The sequence below is a fragment of the Komagataella phaffii genome, chromosome 4 (genome assembly GCF_000027005.1).
Source record: "Komagataella phaffii GS115 chromosome 4, complete sequence".
In the NCBI taxonomy this organism is placed as follows: domain Eukaryota; kingdom Fungi; phylum Ascomycota; class Pichiomycetes; order Pichiales; family Pichiaceae; genus Komagataella; species Komagataella phaffii.
The window spans coordinates 489,632-511,110 of NC_012966.1; the positions used below are offsets into that span (position 1 = coordinate 489,632).

Here is a 21,479-nt window from a genome sequence, read left to right on the forward strand (position 1 = left end):
GATATAATTGTGCCGGCTTTGAAGATCAAGACACTCTCTTAACATTATCTTGATGATCTATTGGATTCAGGAACTCAAGGTGACTTAGCTGGAATGTTTCAAGTGTCAGATTTCATCACATGACTAGCTGTATTCACCTCGCTCCTAAATCCGAAACCCTAGATCTATACGCAATTGGAGGGTGACGGCTTCTCCAATTTTACCTCGTTTGCTGCATCACGACCGGTAAATAACAAGCGTATGATTGGCTATTATTTTCTTGCTCTTCTATTGTTCTTTTTTTTCTCATTTTCTTGCCCACCTCCACCTAGACCTCAGATCCCAGTTCATCTTAGATTTTCTCACGGCTACTGGATAGGAAATTTCGCGCCTTGAGATTTCGTATAAAGTCAAACTATCACGAAAAAATTTTCTTCTCTTTGAAAGTTGCCTCCGGATAATTTGGCAGCTAGTTGAGTTAAAAGGATGTGTTCCATTGCCATTCGTCTGTTAGGTGTCGCCTCTTAATTGAGGGATGCTGTTTGAAGTCTGGTGGAGCCTCTAATGTGACCTAGTTGTTGATAAAGTCCGGACAGATCAATCTGGCTTCAAAGTATACGTTATTCTCTACTCACGATAGCGTATCCCGTAAAGTCTGTACATTCCCGTAACATGTAACCCATATAGTCTAGTAATCACTCTAGAGCTACTTTCTGTCGCCCTTCTCTTTTTCATGTCACTTGACCTCTGCGCCAAGTTTCATTTGTGTGGTCAGATGAAAACTCTGCCTCTCTACATCAGCGATCGCTATGACCTCCCCACAGACATTCCCTTTCTAAGTGTATTTTGGGATACCTTCTAACTAACTCTTCACTGCCACTCGCTCATGAGACTGTTATGTTTAAAAGAAAACATAAACACTCCCAAACACCTCTAAATACTCTTTTAGAGCTGTATAATGAAGTGGCTAACACCGCCCTCAATAACATTCATTTAGAGCAATCAGGGAACCCTGCCGAAGCCCTACAAGGCTGGAAGGCGCTCCATACAACTGTCCTCTACAAGCTTGATGCCGTGGACAAGGTGATCAACAATATAGCCCTAACCGAAGAGGAGGAACACGTACTCAGTGAGATCCAGATCCTTCAATCGCAGAGTGATGATCATCTGACCCGTTTACAGACGAAGCTGAATGAGGATAATCAGGCTCGTCAAAAGCAACGTTCCAAGTCGAACCCTGGATCGTTAACTTCGTCTTCCTTGAACGTACCCACTTTGAGGACTTCTAACCCTCAACCAATGCAAACACGTAAGAGAGCTATGCAAAAGACTCTGCGAACCACGACCTCCAATAATAGATCTGCAACATCCAACAATGCGAAGACAGCGGCGTCACTTAGCTGGACCCAAGACGAGGAACATGCACATCGAAATAATTGGTCTCCTTCTTCGAGTTTGAATGTCAACAAAGCAACCAAATCATACTCCTCAATGTTTGACTCCTTTAGTGACACGATAATGACAAAGAGTGACACAGCGTTGAAAGAATTGGAAAGGGAAGCCACATTACGAGAACTAGAGAAAGCAGGAAACTCATCCAGGGAACAACGAACTAAATCACCTCATCTAGCAACCGAAGAGAACTTAATAGATTTGGATACAGAACTCCAAAGTCTGGAGCTGACCAGGTTAAAGTCACCTCCTTCGAATAGTGCTACAGAACCATCTAGCACACATACTAATAGTACACCAGCCTCCAGAAAAGCTGCATATGTCTACAAGCAACCATCAGTACCAAAGTTTGTTATTACCAAACAAAAGCAGTCATACAAGAATCCCTCTAATACTTCAGCACGCCCTCAACTGACAAGACCACCGCCTAAATCTGCATCTCTTGTTTCAGTAAAGAAAACTATAAACCCAGCAACTGCAAGTTCAACAAAGCCTTCATCGTCTTCTAAGAAGCCTTCCACTCCAAGATCGAGATCTGTCCCTACAAGTCGAAAGAAATCTCCTTCTCTTTCCCCTAATAGACCTCCCACCAAGAAAGAATCTTTATCCAGCGATACGAGTGACAATTCACAAGATGATTCTGACAAGATTGACGACTCTGAAGCCCTAATTGCTTCACTTCGTGGGGTGGATCCATTGGCTGCCAAACAAATTCTCAACGAAATCATTGTGCATGGGGACGAAGTTCATTGGGAAGATATTGCAGGCTTGGAAAGTGCCAAAAACTCTTTGAAGGAAACTGTAGTTTACCCCTTTCTTCGTCCCGATCTCTTCAGTGGTTTAAGAGAACCAGCGCGTGGAATGCTGTTGTTTGGTCCGCCAGGAACGGGAAAAACAATGTTGGCGAGAGCTGTTGCAACAGAATCCAAATCCACTTTCTTTTCTATATCTGCATCATCCTTGACTTCCAAGTTTCTTGGAGAATCTGAAAAGCTTGTTCGAGCTTTATTCCAACTGGCCAAAAAATTGGCACCTGCAATTATTTTTGTCGATGAAATCGACTCGTTACTTTCTTCAAGAAATCAAGATGGGGAAAATGAATCGTCAAGAAGAATCAAAAATGAGTTTCTAGTACAATGGAGTGACTTAACAAAGGCAGCTGCAGGTAAGGATTCGGGAGAAGATTTGCAGCGAGTACTTGTACTGGCAGCTACGAATCTTCCCTGGGCTATTGATGAGGCAGCTCGAAGACGTTTTGTTCGCCGCCAGTACATTCCATTGCCGGAAGAGGAAACTAGGAAAGCACAGTTATCAAAACTTCTATCCTATCAAAATCATACTTTATCCAATGAGGATTTTACAGCTTTAGTCAAATTAACTGAAGGATTTAGTGGATCAGACATTACTGCATTGGCGAAAGATGCAGCAATGGGTCCGCTAAGACAACTGGGAGACAAGCTTTTGATGACAAACAAGAACGAAATCCGACCAGTAAGCTTGGAAGATTTCAAATCCTCTTTAAACTACATCAGACCAAGTGTGTCGAAAGAAGGACTTTTACAATTTGAAGAATGGGCAAAGCTGTACGGTTCTTCTGGTGTTTGAAAATAGTAATATTAAAGTTTGTTTAGGATACGAAAGCACATACATATACACATTATTCTTTACCGTTTACGTTCTCGTGCACATCAACAGTGATAGGGTTGTGTCTTTTGGGGTTTCTAAGATCCTTTACCCTAACACCCTTAGCTTCGTTTACTAACTCTTCAAATACACGAGCATCTTCTTCTTCATCAGGAGAGCGCTTAGCATTAAGAAACTCGTTTCCTATGATCAAAAGGGCCTTAGCTCTCATGACACGAACTGGAAGGTTTACAGCCTTATCGTGCAAAATATTTGCACACACTTTCTTCAAAGTGTTCTGAATTTCATACTTCGATGAAACCCAAGCAGTATGGAGAGCTTTACCAGTCATCAGTCGGTCCATTTCTGCCTTTGTATATTCATCGAGAGAGCCTGACTTCTCCTGCATCTTGGAAATTTCTTCCATTGTAGTTTGAGCATCTACTGCACTTGAAAGCATACCAAACAGACTCTTTGCCGAATTATGCTTCTGCTTAACCGAAGAGAAGACTTTGGAAAATTTACCCATGATTGGTTTTTGTGCCTTGATAAATGATGTCGATTGAAAAATATAAATCTTTCCGATCAGATGGAGCATTTCTAGACCAAATGATTCAATTTTCATATCTTCGATTTCTTTATTGAGAACTTTATCTTTGAAGTTCTGGATGCTCTCAGGTTTGATCTCTGACTCTTGCGTGGTATCAACCAGCAAATTGATCTTGTTCACCAGTTTTTCAGATAGCTCTTCCACTCTCTTCTTTTGCTCCTCCCTCTGCTCATCCCTTAGCTTGAGTAATTCCTCCCTTTGTTTGGCAGTTACCTTCTTCTTACGATCCTTCTCCGTAAGGGTCGGTTTGGCCTCGGAGGTTTCAGAGTTGGGGTGAGATACGTCAGTGGTTTCCGGAACTGTTTCCTCATCAATGTCCAATTTCTCCAAAACTTCAGTTGTTCTGGTAAGATCCTTCATCATTGACAATTCGCCTATCCAGTCTTTAAACGATTCGCCACCAAAGATGCTACTGAACATCTCTCCCGGGTCTTCGAATCCTTGTTCTGGTACGGCTTGTTCTTTGCCAAATTCATCGTAGTTCTTTCTCAGTTGAGGATCTTTCAAGACCTGGTATGCTTCTCCAATGATCTGGAACTTTTTTGCCGCTTCGGAGTCATTAGGATTCTTGTCAGGATGTGTGAGCATAGCCTTCTTTCTGTATGCCTTCTTGATATCAATGTCCTTGGCATCGGGGCTGACTCCGAGCACGTCATAATACTCGGTATCCTTGACCATTTGAATAGGGTTGATACAAATTTACAATTACAATCTTGAAGGGTGAATCGGAAATAGAGAGAAAAAAAAAAACAACTGCCCGATGGCACCCTACATAAGAGGCCAGTTTTCTTTCCTTTCGATGCAGATCTGTTAATTGATTATGTAATAATGACATATGTTCAGTCTGTACTCTTGGCATCCCAAGTTGCATTAATATCCCATCTGGAGCCAGGAGCGTTGAAGCTCACGTATTTGACGAACTTCAACACGGAAGAGTCACGTAACATGATCGTGAGCTTATTCCAGCTCGCTTGAGAAGTGTATAAGACGTCTTCGTCATTTTCAGATTGTTTGTATATGGCAGGGTCATCGTCTTCTTCGTTGTCGTCATTACTCATCATACACAGCTCGTAGCCTCCCACCTCTCCAGTTTCCCATCCACTTGACGGCGTAAGGTTCAGCGTTGCCTCTAGAATTCCGTCTATGAGCCCTTCACCAGTCTTGTCTAATTGGGTAGCCAAAATAAAATCTTGGCCAGGTCTAAATCGTCTAACTAATACCTGGTCTCTCACAACCACAAGACCACTAACCAAGGTCAACCATTTTTTAAAGGCTATGCTCTTGAACAAAGATGCTAGTTCGCAAAGCTTAGAAGAAGCTGCGTAGCCATTGTCCTCTTTTGTTTCGTGTTTCTTGTCTGACTGAGCAGAATCCAACTGACTGAAATATTTTGAAGTCATGCCAAAATTAGGTAATTCCTGTGGGGCAACGTGGTTAACAAAGTCTATGGTGTCAGCGTTATCTATAGGTTGTTCGTCCAATCCGTCCATGTATATGTATCGTTGCTTGTGGGGTGGAATAGCCAATTTCCAAGGAAATTCAACTTCATCTTGTTTTTGAGGTAACGAGCCATCTAACTCGTGACGACGTAAGACTTTCTTCAGGATACTTGCATACTCGTTATTCAGGAAGCTTTGAATTTCAATGACAGACTCATTTACAAAACTTTCATTCAGCTTTTTAACAGACGAAGTGTTCAGTACAGCTGGATTGATAAACTGACCCAAGTATGTGAGATCTTGTTGGGAAAGCACCAAGTTTCTGTCTACATCAGCTTCATAATGGGAAATATCATCTGGTGATATTTCAGTCCTTCTAATTTTAGGAAAATCATATTCTTTCAACCCTTTCGACTCTAATTGTTGCAATGTACTGCGTGCTTCTGTACGCTCTTGTTCCCCTGGAATAAAGCCTTCTTCTCCTTTTTGCGGGATATGAAACCAACCTTGAATACTCAATCTATGTTTGTCCACGCGGACTTCTTCAACATCATGAAACGATAAGCCCGGCTGCACTGTAAAAAAGGCGATTTGGTTGAATTGAGGCGTCAACTTGCATTCGAAATCAGATTTGGGTACGTTGGGAACAATTGAGTCGAACAGCCTTAAAGAACCTCCGTAGTGTGGTTTCCACGTCCTACCAGGCTCAGGCATATAGAGGATAAAACTCACTCTTCTTGTTCCAATAACATCATCGTGAGTCAGAAGATGACATCCCTTTCTATAAGTATTGATACTCATATCTGTCTTAATACCACTAAGCTTCCCACAGCCGGTGACATAAGAAATGTAGTCCCTGAATGTTTTAGAATAAATTGCTGATCTCAGCTTGTACAGATTTGGGAGTCGTGACAAATCGTCCCAGTTTAGTCCAGACATGTTAGCAAGATCACCACTCTGGTAGACCTTATAGATATCAGTTTCTTTCTTAGTGAAGACAATCTCACTCAAAATTTCAGCCCTAACATCTCTGAGCAACTGATCGTTCATAAGTTCTGTTATTGTTCCCCAATGATAAGGCTTGGAAGTCTTGATAGAACTTTTCAACCCATTCTTGTACTCATCATCGAAGATTTCCTGATTAAAATACGTTCTAGCCTTGGCCTCCTCCTCATCAGTTGGCTTTATCGTGATATCTTGCTTCTTTATTGCAGCCTTTGATGTGCTGTTTGCCCGTTTGGTAGTCATAGTCTACGCTGATATGAGACTGTATGAGGAAGTAAAATATTGCCTGCTTAACCTGACCTGCTACAAGAAAAGAATGGGATGATCTGAAAAAAAAAAAAAAAATTAGAAGAAAGCACCGCACCCACGCTGGGAGTCGAACCCAGAATCTTTTGATTAGAAGTCAAACGCGTTAACCATTACGCTACGCAGGCTTTTTCCTGATACCAGTTTTCCTTTGAACGTTAAGTTTGGTAAAGATGAAGGAATTTTTTGCCAAAATGATAAGCTAGAAACTTCAAGGCCTCCAGAGACTGGATCGACACCCAAATCTCAATGTTTTTCAAAACAGTCATTACTTATAGTATAAATGTGTGCTTCAACCGATAGAATTATGAATCGAAAGCGTCAAAGCTATCAACGCTACAGATTTTGAATCACGGTAAATGAAATCTGGAATACAAAGTACTCTATCTATGGAATTACATTGTCATTTAATCGACTAATGACTTCCATTTTATAATTCAATAATCTGTACTTCTTCAGACTAAACCACCGAATAGAAGTAGCTACATAGTACAAAATCAATTTAAACGATTCATTGATCCATGCTACCACAATAATAATAATCGTAGTGTTCAGGCGGATAATTTCTATCCTCAATCCCTGCTGTTGCCTGGACTATTACGGATTTCCTCAACATTGAACAGTCCAGGATACTACTATTTTGTAGTCGCGTATAAAATATCTGAGAACCGCGTTCCATCTTACGATATAACATAATCATGTCTGATGAGCTTGACCCCGATAATGTCCTCGGGGCTTCTGCTGATACCCAAAGTAAGGACATCGATGAAACTAACCAAGATCTCTTGGGTCCTAAGAAATCTACTTCCACGAGGAGAAAGTTGTATGTTTTAAACGAGGATGTTCTACTATCCAGTAAAGGTTATCCCGACTTGTTAAGACAGTGTCAGAATTTCAAGTTCAAGAAGAGAAAACCCTACAAAGAATTTACCAGATCCTATCATATGGAAAACATGGAAAAGCTACTACAAATGTACCAATTATGGGGCCATCAAGTTTATCCCAGAGCAAACTTCAACGATTTTACCAAAGTATGTGCAAGAGCCTCAAACAGACCAAGAGTGAAAAGGTGGAGAGTTCAAACGACAAAAGATGAAATCAATAGAAAGTTCTACAATGAAACTGGTCAATTTGATGATATACTGGTGGAAAATGGTGAGAAAGATGAACTACCAGTCAGAGAGTCTACACCAGGGGAAACTACAGTGTTTTCTAATACAGAACCACAGGACAGTACACTAAATACCCACCTTTTTGTTGATGACGATGACGACGACATTTATACAACAATGCCATCCAATTCTACGTCTACGTCTGCATCAAAGGACCCTACTCACGAAGAAATGCTAGACATCGACGAACCCACAGTCCAGAACCAGGAACTGGATTTCCAGGACGAATTAGAAGCCATGAGAGAAATGGGAATGTAATAATTTGCGCTAGTATTAACAAAATAAATAAATATGACCGATCTACTGCTCCTACTTGTAAGCTCCTCCTATTGTGTGATAATACCTCTTCCCTCACCCAAGTCTTCAACGGTTTGGGATAGTGGTCTTCTGTAAACACCTTCCCAGAAACCTTGCCTTTCGGTTTTGATAACCTTGTTGTCGAAACCACCTTCGTTACCATTTCCAGCTTCAAGAGCTGCTCTATAAGAGTTGTCACCCAAGTTGAAGTTTCCAGCCCAGGTCAAGAATCCAAATAATGATCCCATTCCAACGGCAATGGCCACATTGGAAGAAAGTGGCTTCTTTGTACGGAAGATGGACAGTCCGATAAGAGATGCAATCGAGCTAGCTGCGAACTCGCCAGTGGCAGTCTGTCCCTCTTGCAAATTGGCAAAAGAATGAGATAAGAATGAAAAAGCACCCAGGGCCACAGGGAATCCAATCAACTGGCTCTTGCTCAAGGAAAACAAATTCAAATATTTAGCCAATCCTGGTCTGGCAGAACCTTTCTTATATTGCATCAACCTTCTGAAGTGCATACCTCCAAGTAAGACACCTGAACCTATAAACACCTTGGAAGCTTCTCTAATTGAATCCTTTGGAACATACTCTCCTTCTTTAGTTTTTGTAGTTGGCCAAAAAGGTTGTGGCAGGTGGAACTGCTCCACGACCGTTTGCTCTGCTGTTGTCTCGGACATGCTCTAGGCTTTTCTAAACTGTGAACCTCTGGTTTCGATGAGACCAATTAAATGGAAGCCTTTTTGGAGAAGATCGGCAGGCTCGAAAATACACCCATATTATTACCCGTTCGGTGTTTAGCCCGTAATTGTTGCGAATTTCTGTGCACCGTAAAGGTTAGGTATGTCAAACATAAATATATACCTCATCCCATCGTATCCGAACTACACTTTTTTTGACGTCGTTCTTGACCCTCTTTCAATAGCTAACCTACAGTTACTTTTTTAGGTGAAAGGAGACTTCTGATATACTGACAAGAAACGCTTTATCCTTTTGTGGTCTTTCTGTGCCTGAAAGATTACTGTTTACAGGCAACTGAAGACGCTTACTAAGAATGGGATTGTTGGAGAAGAGGGTGATAACCCTCTCAATAGTCACATTGCTTGTGCTGGTTAACCTTCTAGACTTTAGATCAGTATCTAATGGGTCAACGTCACAGGATTATAGGGCGAACAACATTTTATTTAAACTGAATCTGCGCCATGCAGATGCTATTGATTCAAGACAACAATTGCAATCAAGGTTCATTAATTACTACGACCAACTCCGCTCTTTCAACACAGGAGAGCTCAATTTCTTACACACTACTGATACTCATGGCTGGTATATGGGTCATCCCACTCAACCCCAATATTCCTCGGATTGGGGAGACTTTTTGTCATTCGTTCAGAGGTTAAAAGATTTACTCTTTCAAGAAGGAAAAGATTTAATTTTGGTCGATTCTGGTGATCGACACGATGGAAATGGATTGAGTGACTGCACTTCCCCCAATGGACTACGATCCAACAATATCTTCTCGGCTATTGATTTCGACTTACTTACTGTCGGTAATCATGAGCTTTACTCTGAAGCTGTGAGTGAGTTAGAATTTTCCACAGTAATTCCGCATTATGGTGATAGATATATTTCCACAAATGTGGAATACCTTACAGGTGACGGTGAATGGGTTCCATTCGGGAACAGCCAATATCGTGTCTGGAAGTCCAAAAACACCAGGAGAACTATTCTTGGATTGTCTTTCATGTTCGACTTTAGATATACTGGAAATGAGAGGGTGAGAGTAACTTCAATTTCTACAATGATCCAAACTGGTTCTCTTGATGCAATCATTGAGACTATCAAGAGCAATCACAGGCCAGAAATCATCGTAGTTGTGGGCCACCTTCCAGTCCATCATGTCTGGGCTGAGTCTCGTATGTTACATGACTATCTCCGTTCTAAGTTTCCGGATAAGATAATTCAATATTTTGGAGGTCATTCACATATCAGAGACTTTGTTGTTCATGATGACCTTTCAACAGGGTTACAGAGTGGTAGATTTTGTGAAACCATCGGTTTCTTGTCAATGAACAATATAGACAGTGCCACCTCAAAGGACACAAGCAATTGGGCTTGGGATAATATTGACAGGAAGTATATCGATTTCAACTTACATTCTATGCTTTTTCATACAAATATCTCCAAAGTTAGTGAATTCAACACGGAAGAGGGAGTCACACTTTCAGACAAGATTATATCAACAGTAAGTGAACTAAACCTAACCAAAGAATACGGTAGGGTTCCAAGAAATTACTACCTTGCAGGAAGACCATATCCACACCACCAGAATCTTTACAGTCTCATTTCTGATGAAATCCTCCCAACGCTGCCTTATAGAGTTAAGTTAGGAGATGAACCGTTTGAACCCAGTAATGCCCGAGTCGTTATCATCAACACAGGTGCTATACGGTATGATCTTTACAAAGGTATTTTTTCCGAAAACACCAAATATACAATCAGCCCATTCTTGAACCAATGGAGGGTTATCCCAGCAGTCCCTAAGAAAATTGCGTTGCAGATACTTCCAACCTTAAACCAGTTAGATTATATCATTAGCAATTTGGATAAGAATGCAGACCAGGACTTCTCTTTGGACATTATGAGCGATTACTATAATGGAGACCATTCTTCCAGAGATCGACTCTTTGGCCAGGATATTGTTGATCTCACAACTTTGATGTCCCCTTTTGCACGTTCAAATTTGATTGAAAAGTTGATCATGATGGGCAAGTTCCAATCGGATGTTAGAAACGCCAAAGAGAAAGAGCAACAGCCCTTCTTACCTCATCATGAGCAGCATGTTTTGGTCAAGCTGCTAGAATTTTTTAATTGGAACAAGCTTACCCACGGATACGTAACAAATGACGATTTTGGAGATGAAGGAGACGATACTAAACATAAGCAAATCAGTTTTTATGAACCTCCATGCGTTATTCAAAGCTATCAAAGACACTACAATGATAGCATATCCAATATAATATTTGACTTGGTGATACCGGATGATGAAGATGAAGTGATTGATGTCGTGTTTTACGACTTTATAGAGCCATACATTTTGTACGCTTTGCGACAAATCCTCAATGTCGATTTAGACAAGAGATCATGGGTGCAACCAAGGGAACCCGTATACTTACAAAGTGCTACCAAAGTTGGCAACACTACATTATATCAGAGTTTCTTGCGATCAATTCAAGTTTACAATGATGTTGAAAATGAATGGAACGTTGGAGAGATGCTGAAGAGATATGTCACAGAGAACTGGGCCTAAATAGGCGTAATTTTTAATAACTTTTGTATCATTTTTGACTTTTAATCTATTGCTTCTACTTTACCCCAGCTACTAAATTCTCATAGAAATAGTCCAACATCTCAACATTTTGTCACATGACAAACATTAGGGGAGGGCCCAAACTTTGTTAGCAGACACGGGTACACTTGTTCACCGAAACACGACCTTCCATATTTGTTCATCAAACGGAGAGAGAGACAGTGAGCAGCACACGACAGCCGCGATTCATCGCGGTAGGGGAAAACCTCTCCCATGCTATGGTAGCGCTAAAAAAATTCACCCAGAGTTTTCTCTTTTTTCATCTTAGTAGAACCATTGAAGTAATTAATTGAAAATGGCTAGAGGACCGTATGTTATTTTGTTCACGGATTAGCAGAAAATGGAAGGAGCAATATTTCAAGAGAACAGAGATGGTCCATGTTCAGATCTGAACACAAGGTTGTGGATCAAGACGTCAACTTTGAAAAGTTTTTCATCATGATCATCTCTTTTGACTGGGAGATTGTTGTTTTCTGCAAAGCTATTGAAGGATAATGAAGTCGCAAGTACTAACAATTCTTTTAGAAAGAAGCATCTAAAGCGTCTCGCAGCTCCATCCCACTGGATGCTTGACAAGTTGTCGGGTACTTATGCCCCAAGACCATCCCCAGGTCCTCACAAGTTGCGTGAGTCCCTGCCATTGATTGTGTTCTTGAGAAACCGTCTTAAGTATGCTTTGAACGGTCGTGAGGTCAAGGCCATTTTGATGCAGAGACACGTCCAGGTCGACGGTAAAGTCAGAACCGATGCTACATTCCCAGCTGGTTTCATGGACGTCATCACTTTGGAGGCCACCAACGAAAACTTCAGATTGGTCTACGACGTCAAGGGTAGATTTGCTGTCCACAGAATCACCGACGAGGAGGCCACTTACAAGTTGGGTAAGGTTAAGAAGGTGCAATTAGGAAAGAAGGGTATCCCATACTTGGTCACCCACGACGGTAGAACCATCAGATACCCTGACCCAGATATCAAGGTTAACGACTCTATCAAGATTGACCTGGCTACCGGAAAGATTTTGGACTTTGTTAAGTTTGATGTTGGTAAGTTAGTCATGGTTACCGGTGGTCGTAACTTGGGAAGAGTCGGTGTCATTACCCACCGTGAAAAGCACGAGGGTGGTTTCGACTTGGTTCACATCAAGGATGCTCTGGAAAACCAGTTCGTTACTAGATTGTCCAACGTTTTCATCATTGGTGAAGCTAACGCCCCAATCATCTCCCTTCCAAAGGGTAAGGGTATCAAGTTGTCCATTGCTGAGGAGCGTGACCAGAGACGTCAACAACAGGGTCTGGATGTTGAGGCCGAAGAAGAGGTTGAGGAAGAGGCTGACGTTGATTCTGAAGTTGATTTTGAGTAAATATACTAGGATAAAGTAACACCAAGGTATTCGTATTATACAGACAGTAGACTGCTAATTTATTGTGCATCATTGTAGAGGTAGGTGACTTGATTAGGTTTTGGGTAAATGGTTTTGATTACATAATAGGCTGAAGTATTTATCCCTCTCTGTTTTTGGAGGGCATCGATGGAACTCCTCCGCACTATCACTAACCATGTATTCATTGAGTAACCGAGTTTTGCCGTCATATACTTCAAGAAATGTCAGTAAGAGGATTGTTTTGTCGTGTTCTAGAGGATTGATTAGGAGCAGTAGGTTTAATTCTACCACAACACCCTTACAAACTCCCCGTCGTGGCGGATACTGGAAGTACTATTTGGGGGCATTTGCCTTAGGTGGACTCGCAGCTTCTCAATTGCCGCTTTACAGTATATATCAATTATCAGCAACGAGTTTGCCAGAGGACGGTGACTCTTTTGAATACGCTGAGTATATGACTTCTTTGGAATTACAGCTGCAAGGATTGCCGATAGTGAAAGCGCTAAGCAACGACCCCAGATATGTCAAGTTCAGGGCATGGCAAAATTTGGAAGGTAATATCTTGGAAAACAGTCTTATTGGGGGTACATTGAATGTACCAGGAGGTTTCGCAGTGATGCCTGTAGCGTTCGTGAATGAGTCCACTGAAGAGATGATTACTGTTGTTCATGTGGGCAGGAAACTCTGTGGATATCCATTACTAGTTCATGGAGGAATACTAGCTACAATTCTAGATGAAAATCTAAAGAGATGTTCAATTCTAGAATTCAATAAGAAAAAGAATTTGAATTTGAAATATAATGACGAGATGAGCTATAATATGATCCACACAAAAACACTTACGATATCCTACAGATCTCCGACACTGGCTGACAATTTCATAGTGATAAAATCTCAGTGCCAACCTGGTGGGGATAAGGATTCTGTCAATGTCAAGGCCAACATTGAAACAGTAAATCAACGGGTTTTGGTGAATGGTGATGCAGTATTTAAGATCGACAAGTAACGAGAGAAATTGAATGTTTAAGATGACCGTCTGTAAATGTCACTGTCAATCAATACATAGTCCAATTTTTCATCATGCGCCTCGATTGGCAGGGAATCCACCAACTGCTCTTTCAGGCCTATCCCAATCAACAGTGGTCTCGGATTGCCAGTAGATTCTTGGTATCTCTTGATGTAATCGTCATAGAAACCGGCCCCATGACCCATCCTGTAACAATCCTTGGTGAAGGCAACACCAGGAAGAACCACAATATCAATTCCTGACTCCAAGCCATTCACTCCCGAATTAGATTCTGGCTCCAAAAGTTTGTAGACCCCTCTGGGTTTGAGAGTTAAAACTTGAGACAAATTGGGCACTTCCAGCATTTGCAGATAAGATTTCTGACCAGGAAACCTTTGAAACGATCCATCTTCTAGCTTTGTGATGCGAGGCAGAAATAACCTTTTGCCATCTTCAAAAATCTTCCTTATCAAAGGAAGGGTCTGCACTTCCCCGTGTGGCATATTCATATAAAGTGCAATCTTTGATGCATTCTGATATTCCGGTAGCGTGAGCAACAACGATGCAATGTGATTGGACTGATGCGAAATGTAATCAATTGATAGCTGTGAGAGGCATTTCTTTATCTGAGATCTCACGATGGATTTTGACATCTATCATGCGGGTTTGCAAGCTCTAATTAGGACTGAAAAATAAAATAGTCATCATCGGCTGACGGTTGTGAGTTTGTATGGTCGAGCAAGACCGGCCCGTTACCGGTTCACTTAATCATAGAGAAAATATATCCTCGAATAACCGACGGAGGTTTCAAGACCCCTCAGACGAGCATCAGTTCTCCAGGAGGAAAAAATTGCCTTCCGAAGGGACATTTTTTTCCGGTAAATATAATAAGGAAAACTCCCTGTTGAACGCACCCTCGGTAAAGTGACTAATTCTACACATTAACCTCACCCTATAAATTAAAGGACAAATGCAAACATTTGTCAAAAGATCAATTCGCAATATACCAAAAATGGCCACTAGTGCTCACCAGAATTTTGCAAAATATCTTGCAACTGACCATATGGCCAGTGACTTGGTTCCACTGGATGCTTCTAAACTTCAGGTCACTCGTACCACTCAGCCAAAATCCAAGCTTCCTAAGGAAAAGCTTGTTTTTGGTCAGTCTTTCACCGACCACATGTTGACAGTTGAATTCGACCAAGCAAGCGGTTGGGGCACCCCAGAGATTAAGCCTTACGGCCCTCTTTCTTTGGATCCTTCTGCTTGCGTTTTTCATTATGCATTTGAGTTATTTGAAGGTATGAAGGCCTACAAAGACTCCCAAGGAAAAATACGTCTGTTTAGACCCGACATGAACATGGCACGTTTCAACAAATCCGCCGCTCGTATATGTCTTCCAACTGTTGACGGCGAGGAACTTATCAAATTAATCAGCGAGTTGCTCAAACTTGATCAATCATTTGTCCCCGAAGGAGAAGGCTACTCATTGTACATTAGACCCACATTGATCGGAACTTCATCTGGACTTGGAGTAGGTGCCCCAGATAAGGCCTTGCTCTACGTAATTTGCTCCCCAGTGGGCCCTTACTACCCAACTGGATACAAAGCTATTTCATTAGAGGCCACCGACTACGCCACTAGAGCTTGGCCAGGAGGTGTTGGTGACAAGAAACTGGGTGCCAACTACGCTCCGTGCATTAAGCCTCAGCTGTCTGCAGCCAAGAATGGTCATCAACAGAACTTGTGGCTGTTTGGAGAAGAGAAGTTTATCACCGAGGTTGGAACTATGAACGTTTTCTTTGTGTTCAAGAATGCAGACACTGGAAAGAAAGAACTTGTAACTGCTCCATTAGATGGAACTATTTTGGAGGGTGTCACCAGAGACTCTATATTAAAATTAGCTCGTGATAGGCTGGACCCTAATGAGTGGGAAGTTAACGAGAGATATTACACTGCCCACGAGGTTGCTGAAAAAGCTGAAAACGGTTTGCTAGTAGAGGCCTTTGGTTCAGGAACTGCTGCTGTCGTTGCTCCAATCAAGAACATTGCCTTTAACGGAAAGGATTACGACGTGCCATTGGTACCTGGTGAACAATATGGTGAGATGGCCAAGACTGTTGCCGACTGGATTGCTGACATCCAATACGGTGTTGTTGACAGTGAGTGGTCAAGAGTCATAAATTAGATAGATTAGATCCCTAAAACTGTACTTAATAAAATCCTTGTGTAATAACTCCTTCACCTTTCATAGGCAAACCAACACTGCATACTCAATCGCTTATGTAATGGAAAAATTATCCTCATTTTCTCATCATCTCTTCTAGCCCACAAGTATGACCACACTGGATTACAAGCTGGACTTGAATATACCATTAGAGTCTCTACAGCATGTTGAGTATGTTAAGAACTCTTTAAGTCCAGATCCAGTTTTGAAGCCTACTGAGATTCAGGTGGACTTTTACTCTAGCAAAGAACTTCTCAGCGATGACATTGCGCTGATCATTAAATTTCAAGGACAAAGTGACCGTATACTAAGGGTAGCTGTTAATAATATGATAGAAAATCTGAAAACTTGTATAGAATGCTTAGAAGTGTTTGGTTGAATTAAAATATATACAACTAGACATTTAAATTCATGCCCATTTCATTATTTACAAGGAAAACTCAATCCATGATCTAATACTTGCTGTATCTGTCGTTTCTAAAGTTATTACTGTTCTTGTTGGAACTTCCTCCTCTTTCTTCCCAAGTACGGCTATTCTTACCACTACTCTTGTAATTACCTCTGTCTCTGCTGAAACCTCCCTTATTCTCTCCTCCAAACCCACCTCTATCGTTCTTACGGTATCCTCCTCTGTCATTGTTGCGGTAACCTCCTCTGTTACCAGCTCCACTCTTGTTTCTATATCCTGAAGATCCCCTGCTGGTGGCGGATCCAGGGATGTCATAGTATCTTCTAGAGTAGTCAGTGTTGATTCCTAGTCCAGAAGCTGCTCTTGAGGAGAGGAATGGTTTCTCCTGGGCAGACTCTTCAACGTCTTCAAATGCTCCGCCTGGCCCGTATTTCATATCTCTGTATAGCAAAGCACAATGCTTAACGTAGTCCTTCTTGCTGATCTTACCAAACTTTTCAGGCAATTGGTTGTAGATCCCCAAGTTGGAAGTTGCAATCTGGTCAAAATCTTCATTTTTAACAGTGTTTCTAATCTTTCTTTCAATGTCTTCATTTGGTTTAGATTCTATCACTTCGTGAAACTTATTTCCATTCTCCTTTAGCTTTTCAACGAATGGCTGCTCAAAGTCGGTAGTGAAAAGGATGGATTTGCCAATCTTTCCGGCTCTACCAGTACGTCCAACTCGATGGGTATAGTTGGATACATCGTGGTTAACTCCAATTTGTAAAACATGTGTGACATCTGGGAAATCTAAACCTCTCGAGGCAACATTGGAGCAAACCAAAATGGCACGCTTGCGGATTTTAAACGTCAATTGGGCCATATTACGACGCCCTTGTGTAAGCTTTCCATGTAAGCGGCAAACGTAATCTCGTTTGTCTCTGGCATTCATAGGTGGCTTTGGTATGATCTTGTTCAACAGGTTGAATACAAAATCAACACTGTATGTGTTTGGCAGGAAAATCATTGGCTTGAACTTCGGTTCATCTTTGTGCTGGTAAACGTAATCAACCAACGCAGCATAACTGTGGAAAATAGAATCACTCACGACTAAAGTTTGTTCCACACTTTGGTTAACTTCAGATTCGGATCCAACATTGGTATCAATGAATTTGTAGTCTTTTCCCATAATGTTCTCAGCGAGGGACAGGACATTTTTGTCGATAGTAGCAGAGAACAATAAGACTTTGAACTTGGGATCCACGTCTGAAGTATTCAATTCCTTCAGTTTGTCCATAATTCTCTCCAAATCCTCCTTGAAACTCATTGATAACAGTTCGTCAGCTTCATCAATAATCACGTTTTCAACCCTGGTAAAAGCGGATTGAAAATTTTTCGAGTTGGTAATCAAATCAAGGAACCTACCTGGCGTAGCAGCTACGATAGGAGGCTTCTGAAATTGGGTACATTTTTTGATCTGTTGTCTCATATCTTGACCACCTACAATCTTTTCAATATTCTTATTGTTGATAGGTAACGAGCAGTTTCTCATAAGATTGTGGATCGCATCTGAAGTTTGAATTGCAAGATCTCTGGTTGGGGCAAAAATCACAGTTTCGACATGTGGGACATTAGGATGTTTTCTATGTTTCAGTTTGTGCAAAAGGGGCAGACCAAAAGCAAGGGTTTTCCCAGTACCTGTTTTGGCACGAACAACAAGCCCTCTTTCAGCAGTGAGAAATTCGTCAATAGTGGCCTCTTGAACGGGGGTGAACGTTTGTCCTACCAGTTTCATAAAAGCTTGCTTGATATGGTGGGCCAAATTGGAATCTTTTACGTGTTTACCGTTGATGAGGTTCACATGAGAAGGTGTCTCAATAGCCTTTACATTTATCGGCTTGATGGTTGGATTCTCAGAAGCCTCAACAGTTTCTTGGGACGATTTATGGGATTTTTCAAATAAAGTCTCCTGTCTTTCAGAGGATAACTGAAAACTTCGAGATGAGAACATCCGAACTGTCGAACCTCTCATAAAATAAGAGGTCCTCAATAGCTCATTTCTGAACAGCACCAAGTTAAGCATCAGAGGGTCAGTAGCTTAAGAGGTGGGAAAATTCAGAGTAGTTGTATCACTAAAAGAAAATTTTCTTATTTAAGGATAAAGAGATTGAATAGTCTGGTGTTCAGGTGCAGTACATACCAAGTAGATATCCGGCCAAAGAGAAGGAATTGGAACAATTGGTCGACCAATATTCCACTATTACCTTGAAGTAGTCTGTTCACCACCTGGGAATGTAGTTTAAACAGGTATTGATTCAGGCATACATAGTTCCCTTCATCTGCCTAAGAAGGAATCTTGAAAGGAGAAAGATTTCACGGTAGTGTACCGCTTCAATATTTCTGATCTAGCTGGTGGGTGGTGCTGTTCGATTCATCAAACAGACCCGAAGCTATCCCTAACCAAATGTCGTTCACTACTTCATTGCCCAGTCTTCGTGATAGGCAGATAGGTAAGCTATTACAATTTGTTAATTTTGGTCGGCACAATTACTAACCCGATAGCCACTCTGGAGAAAATGCTTCATTTGAATGAGCCCATTGTGGATAATGGTTCAGATATACAAGCGGAGTTAACATGGAAGGTACTGATTCTGGATAGTAGGAGTACTGCAATTGTTTCTTCTGTTCTGCGAGTTAATGACCTGCTTTCTTCTGGCATCACTATGCATAGCAATATCAGATCCAAGAGAGCGGCTTTGCCAGATGTTCCTGTCATTTACTTTGTTGAACCTAATGCGGAAAATATCAACTTTATCATTGATGACTTGGAAAGAGATCAGTACGCTCATTTTTATATCAACTTCACTTCCAGTCTAAATAGAGATCTTTTGGAGGAGTTTGCTAAGAAAGTGGCTACGATTGGTAAGTCCTACAAGATTAAACAGGTTTATGATCAGTACCTCGATTACATTGTCACTGAACCCAACCTGTTCTCTTTGGACTTGGTTAACATTTACTCGCAGCTAAATAACCCTAACTCACTGGAAGATGAAATCAATAAAGTTGCTGACAAGATTTCCAATGGTATATTCGCAGCAATCCTAACTATGAATGGGATCCCTACTATTAGATGTTGCAGAGGAGGTCCAGCAGAACTAATAGCGTCCAAACTAGATCAGAAGCTACGTGATCATGTTATCAATACAAAGTCATCTGCCTCTTTCACTAACAGTAAATTAGTGCTTATCCTGCTGGATAGAAACATTGATTTGGCTTCCATGTTTGCTCATTCATGGATTTATCAATGTATGGTGAGTGATGTTTTTGAGTTGAAAAGAAATACAATCAAAATTCCCTCTCAAAAGCCCAATGAATCTACGAAAGAATATGATATCGACCCAAAGGATTTTTTTTGGGCAGCCAACAACAGTTTGCCCTTCCCTGATGCTGTAGAAAATGTGGAGAACGAACTTTCTAGATACAAAGCGGATGCTGCAGAGCTAACTAGAAAGACTGGGGTTTCTTCTCTTCAAGATATTGATCCCAATGCAATTACTGACACCACAGATATACAGCTTGCTGTGAAGTCTTTACCTGAATTGGCTTTTAGAAAAAGCATCCTTGATATGCATATGAAAGTACTTGCGTCTTTGCTGCAAGAACTGGAATCAAAGTCATTGGATTCATACTTTGAAATTGAACAAAACTACAAAGATCCCAAAAACCAGAAGCAGTTTATCAGTATCCTCAACAACGGGAATGAGCATACCTTGAACGACAAACTGAGAACCTACATCATGTTGTATCTGTTAACAGATCTCCCAGGGTCGTTCGTTGAAGAATGTGAAGAGTATTTCAAAAAGAATTCCGCTGAGCTTGGTTCGTTGAGTTATATCAAGCGGGCAAAAGAGGTGATCAAGTTGTCTAATTATGAGTTGTCCATGTCAATTGATGCTAGCCACTCGACCACTAGTGGATTGGTGAATGAAGCTCAAAAGTCTGCTTTGTTCCAAGGATTGTCGTCCAAGCTATATGGATTAACAGATGGTGGTAGTAGGCTTACAGAGGGGGTGGGGTCATTAATTACTGGGTTGAAAAACTTGCTACCCGACAAGAAACAACTGCCTATTACCAATATTGTTGAATCGATAATGGAACCAAGTCTGGCCACTCAAGAGTCGATAAAACTAACGGACGATTACCTATATTTTGACCCTATTAGCACAAGAGGAGTTCACTCCAAACCACCCAAAAGACAGCAATACAACAATTCTATTGTGTTTGTTGTAGGAGGGGGCAACTATTTGGAGTACCAAAATTTGCAAGAATGGGTTACGAAGACCAATACTAGCAACGTCAATGGCACTAAGTCTGTAATCTACGGTAGTACCAGTATCGTGACCGCGAACGAGTTCTTGAAGGAGTGCTCCTTGCTCGGTGCCGAAGCAAAATAAAAGTTTGGAATCATATCATAGTGCTTATCTCGGAATTTTCCGTCCTGTGAGATCTTGTGTTACCAATACTGAACACAGAGGGGAGGAAGACATTTTGAGCTGTTTTTTCTTTTTTTGATGACGTATGCTAAGGGCCTATCTGTCACTGTAAAGTTTGGATAGCCCAGAAGACTGTTTGATACACATATGCGAGGTGTCCTGTTATTACTCATACTTAGCTTGCAGATTGCTGAATGTGTATAGCCCATGATTCACAGTAAGCCTGGAAGTCGACGTTATCGACGTGCTGTGCGTGCCGTGACACCTAGGGTGATTTTGGTCCCGTTTTGAGGCGTAATATACTTCTCGAAGAAATTTCGTGCATAGAATTGTCTCAGAAGCGGTCAGCAATCGAGGCGGAAGTCAAATAGTCAACTTTAATGAGGCTTGCGCGCTTTCGAAATGGTTGATTCTTTTGGACCGCGTGATTCTAGAGCAAATATCAAATGTACAGAAGCAAATAACTCAAACAAGGTTCCATGCGATGACTAAACCTGGAATAGGGAAGTAAAGCGAATCATTTTGGTGCTCGCTCTCCCACCCACCACCAGCAATCTCAGCACGCTACAACATCGCACTGTCCATTTCTTTTTGAACCCTATTGGTACTAGACCGCCAATATTATTAATCAAAGTAATATTGAGTATACAAAAATATAAAATTAAAAACTTAATCCTAAGTAATGAGGTCCAGCCCGCCCGTCAGAGAAAAAGCCCCTGTGTGTTCCCCAA

At 41.3% G+C, this 21,479-nt stretch overlaps 13 protein-coding genes across 13 annotated transcripts; 8 read left to right on the plus strand and 5 right to left on the minus strand.

The window, feature by feature from the left end:
- Positions 1-876: 876 nt before the first annotated feature.
- Positions 877-3,036, plus strand: PAS_chr4_0241 (Putative ATPase of the AAA family; the record flags this gene model as incomplete). The annotated part of the gene is made up of 1 exon (XM_002493604.1): positions 877-3,036. The coding sequence occupies one exon, from the start codon at positions 877-879 to the stop codon at positions 3,034-3,036; it is 2,160 nt and encodes a 719-aa protein (XP_002493649.1).
- Positions 3,037-3,088: 52 nt separating this feature from the next.
- Positions 3,089-4,342, minus strand: PAS_chr4_0242 (uncharacterized protein; the record flags this gene model as incomplete). Its single annotated transcript, XM_002493605.1, has 1 exon — positions 3,089-4,342. The coding sequence occupies one exon, from the start codon at positions 4,340-4,342 to the stop codon at positions 3,089-3,091; it is 1,254 nt and encodes a 417-aa protein (XP_002493650.1).
- A 161-nt stretch (positions 4,343-4,503) lies between these two features.
- Positions 4,504-6,351, minus strand: PAS_chr4_0243 (uncharacterized protein; the record flags this gene model as incomplete). The annotated part of the gene is made up of 1 exon (XM_002493606.1): positions 4,504-6,351. The coding sequence occupies one exon, from the start codon at positions 6,349-6,351 to the stop codon at positions 4,504-4,506; it is 1,848 nt and encodes a 615-aa protein (XP_002493651.1).
- Positions 6,352-7,112: 761 nt separating this feature from the next.
- PAS_chr4_0244 (Hypothetical protein) lies at positions 7,113-7,844 on the plus strand (the record flags this gene model as incomplete). Its single annotated transcript, XM_002493607.1, has 1 exon — positions 7,113-7,844. One exon carries the CDS (start codon positions 7,113-7,115, stop codon positions 7,842-7,844), a length of 732 nt encoding a protein of 243 aa, XP_002493652.1.
- Positions 7,845-7,912: 68 nt separating this feature from the next.
- PAS_chr4_0245 (Hypothetical protein) lies at positions 7,913-8,563 on the minus strand (the record flags this gene model as incomplete). Its single annotated transcript, XM_002493608.1, has 1 exon — positions 7,913-8,563. One exon carries the CDS (start codon positions 8,561-8,563, stop codon positions 7,913-7,915), a length of 651 nt encoding a protein of 216 aa, XP_002493653.1.
- Positions 8,564-8,937: 374 nt separating this feature from the next.
- On the plus strand, positions 8,938-11,190 carry PAS_chr4_0932 (uncharacterized protein; the record flags this gene model as incomplete). The annotated part of the gene is made up of 1 exon (XM_002493609.1): positions 8,938-11,190. One exon carries the CDS (start codon positions 8,938-8,940, stop codon positions 11,188-11,190), a length of 2,253 nt encoding a protein of 750 aa, XP_002493654.1.
- Positions 11,191-11,545: 355 nt separating this feature from the next.
- PAS_chr4_0246 (40S ribosomal protein S4) lies at positions 11,546-12,610 on the plus strand (the record flags this gene model as incomplete). Its single annotated transcript, XM_002493610.1, has 2 exons — positions 11,546-11,559; positions 11,776-12,610. 2 exons carry the CDS (start codon positions 11,546-11,548, stop codon positions 12,608-12,610), a joined length of 849 nt encoding a protein of 282 aa, XP_002493655.1.
- A 196-nt stretch (positions 12,611-12,806) lies between these two features.
- PAS_chr4_0933 (uncharacterized protein) lies at positions 12,807-13,637 on the plus strand (the record flags this gene model as incomplete). The annotated part of the gene is made up of 1 exon (XM_002493611.1): positions 12,807-13,637. One exon carries the CDS (start codon positions 12,807-12,809, stop codon positions 13,635-13,637), a length of 831 nt encoding a protein of 276 aa, XP_002493656.1.
- Positions 13,638-13,654: 17 nt separating this feature from the next.
- On the minus strand, positions 13,655-14,290 carry PAS_chr4_0247 (5,10-methenyltetrahydrofolate synthetase, involved in folic acid biosynthesis; the record flags this gene model as incomplete). The annotated part of the gene is made up of 1 exon (XM_002493612.1): positions 13,655-14,290. One exon carries the CDS (start codon positions 14,288-14,290, stop codon positions 13,655-13,657), a length of 636 nt encoding a protein of 211 aa, XP_002493657.1.
- A 317-nt stretch (positions 14,291-14,607) lies between these two features.
- PAS_chr4_0248 (Mitochondrial branched-chain amino acid aminotransferase, homolog of murine ECA39) lies at positions 14,608-15,825 on the plus strand (the record flags this gene model as incomplete). The annotated part of the gene is made up of 1 exon (XM_002493613.1): positions 14,608-15,825. One exon carries the CDS (start codon positions 14,608-14,610, stop codon positions 15,823-15,825), a length of 1,218 nt encoding a protein of 405 aa, XP_002493658.1.
- A 148-nt stretch (positions 15,826-15,973) lies between these two features.
- PAS_chr4_0249 (putative transcription factor) lies at positions 15,974-16,243 on the plus strand (the record flags this gene model as incomplete). The annotated part of the gene is made up of 1 exon (XM_002493614.1): positions 15,974-16,243. One exon carries the CDS (start codon positions 15,974-15,976, stop codon positions 16,241-16,243), a length of 270 nt encoding a protein of 89 aa, XP_002493659.1.
- A 73-nt stretch (positions 16,244-16,316) lies between these two features.
- PAS_chr4_0250 (uncharacterized protein) lies at positions 16,317-18,338 on the minus strand (the record flags this gene model as incomplete). The annotated part of the gene is made up of 1 exon (XM_002493615.1): positions 16,317-18,338. The coding sequence occupies one exon, from the start codon at positions 18,336-18,338 to the stop codon at positions 16,317-16,319; it is 2,022 nt and encodes a 673-aa protein (XP_002493660.1).
- A 493-nt stretch (positions 18,339-18,831) lies between these two features.
- Positions 18,832-20,709, plus strand: PAS_chr4_0251 (Hydrophilic protein, involved in vesicle trafficking between the ER and Golgi; the record flags this gene model as incomplete). The annotated part of the gene is made up of 1 exon (XM_002493616.1): positions 18,832-20,709. One exon carries the CDS (start codon positions 18,832-18,834, stop codon positions 20,707-20,709), a length of 1,878 nt encoding a protein of 625 aa, XP_002493661.1.
- Positions 20,710-21,479: the final 770 nt, after the last annotated feature.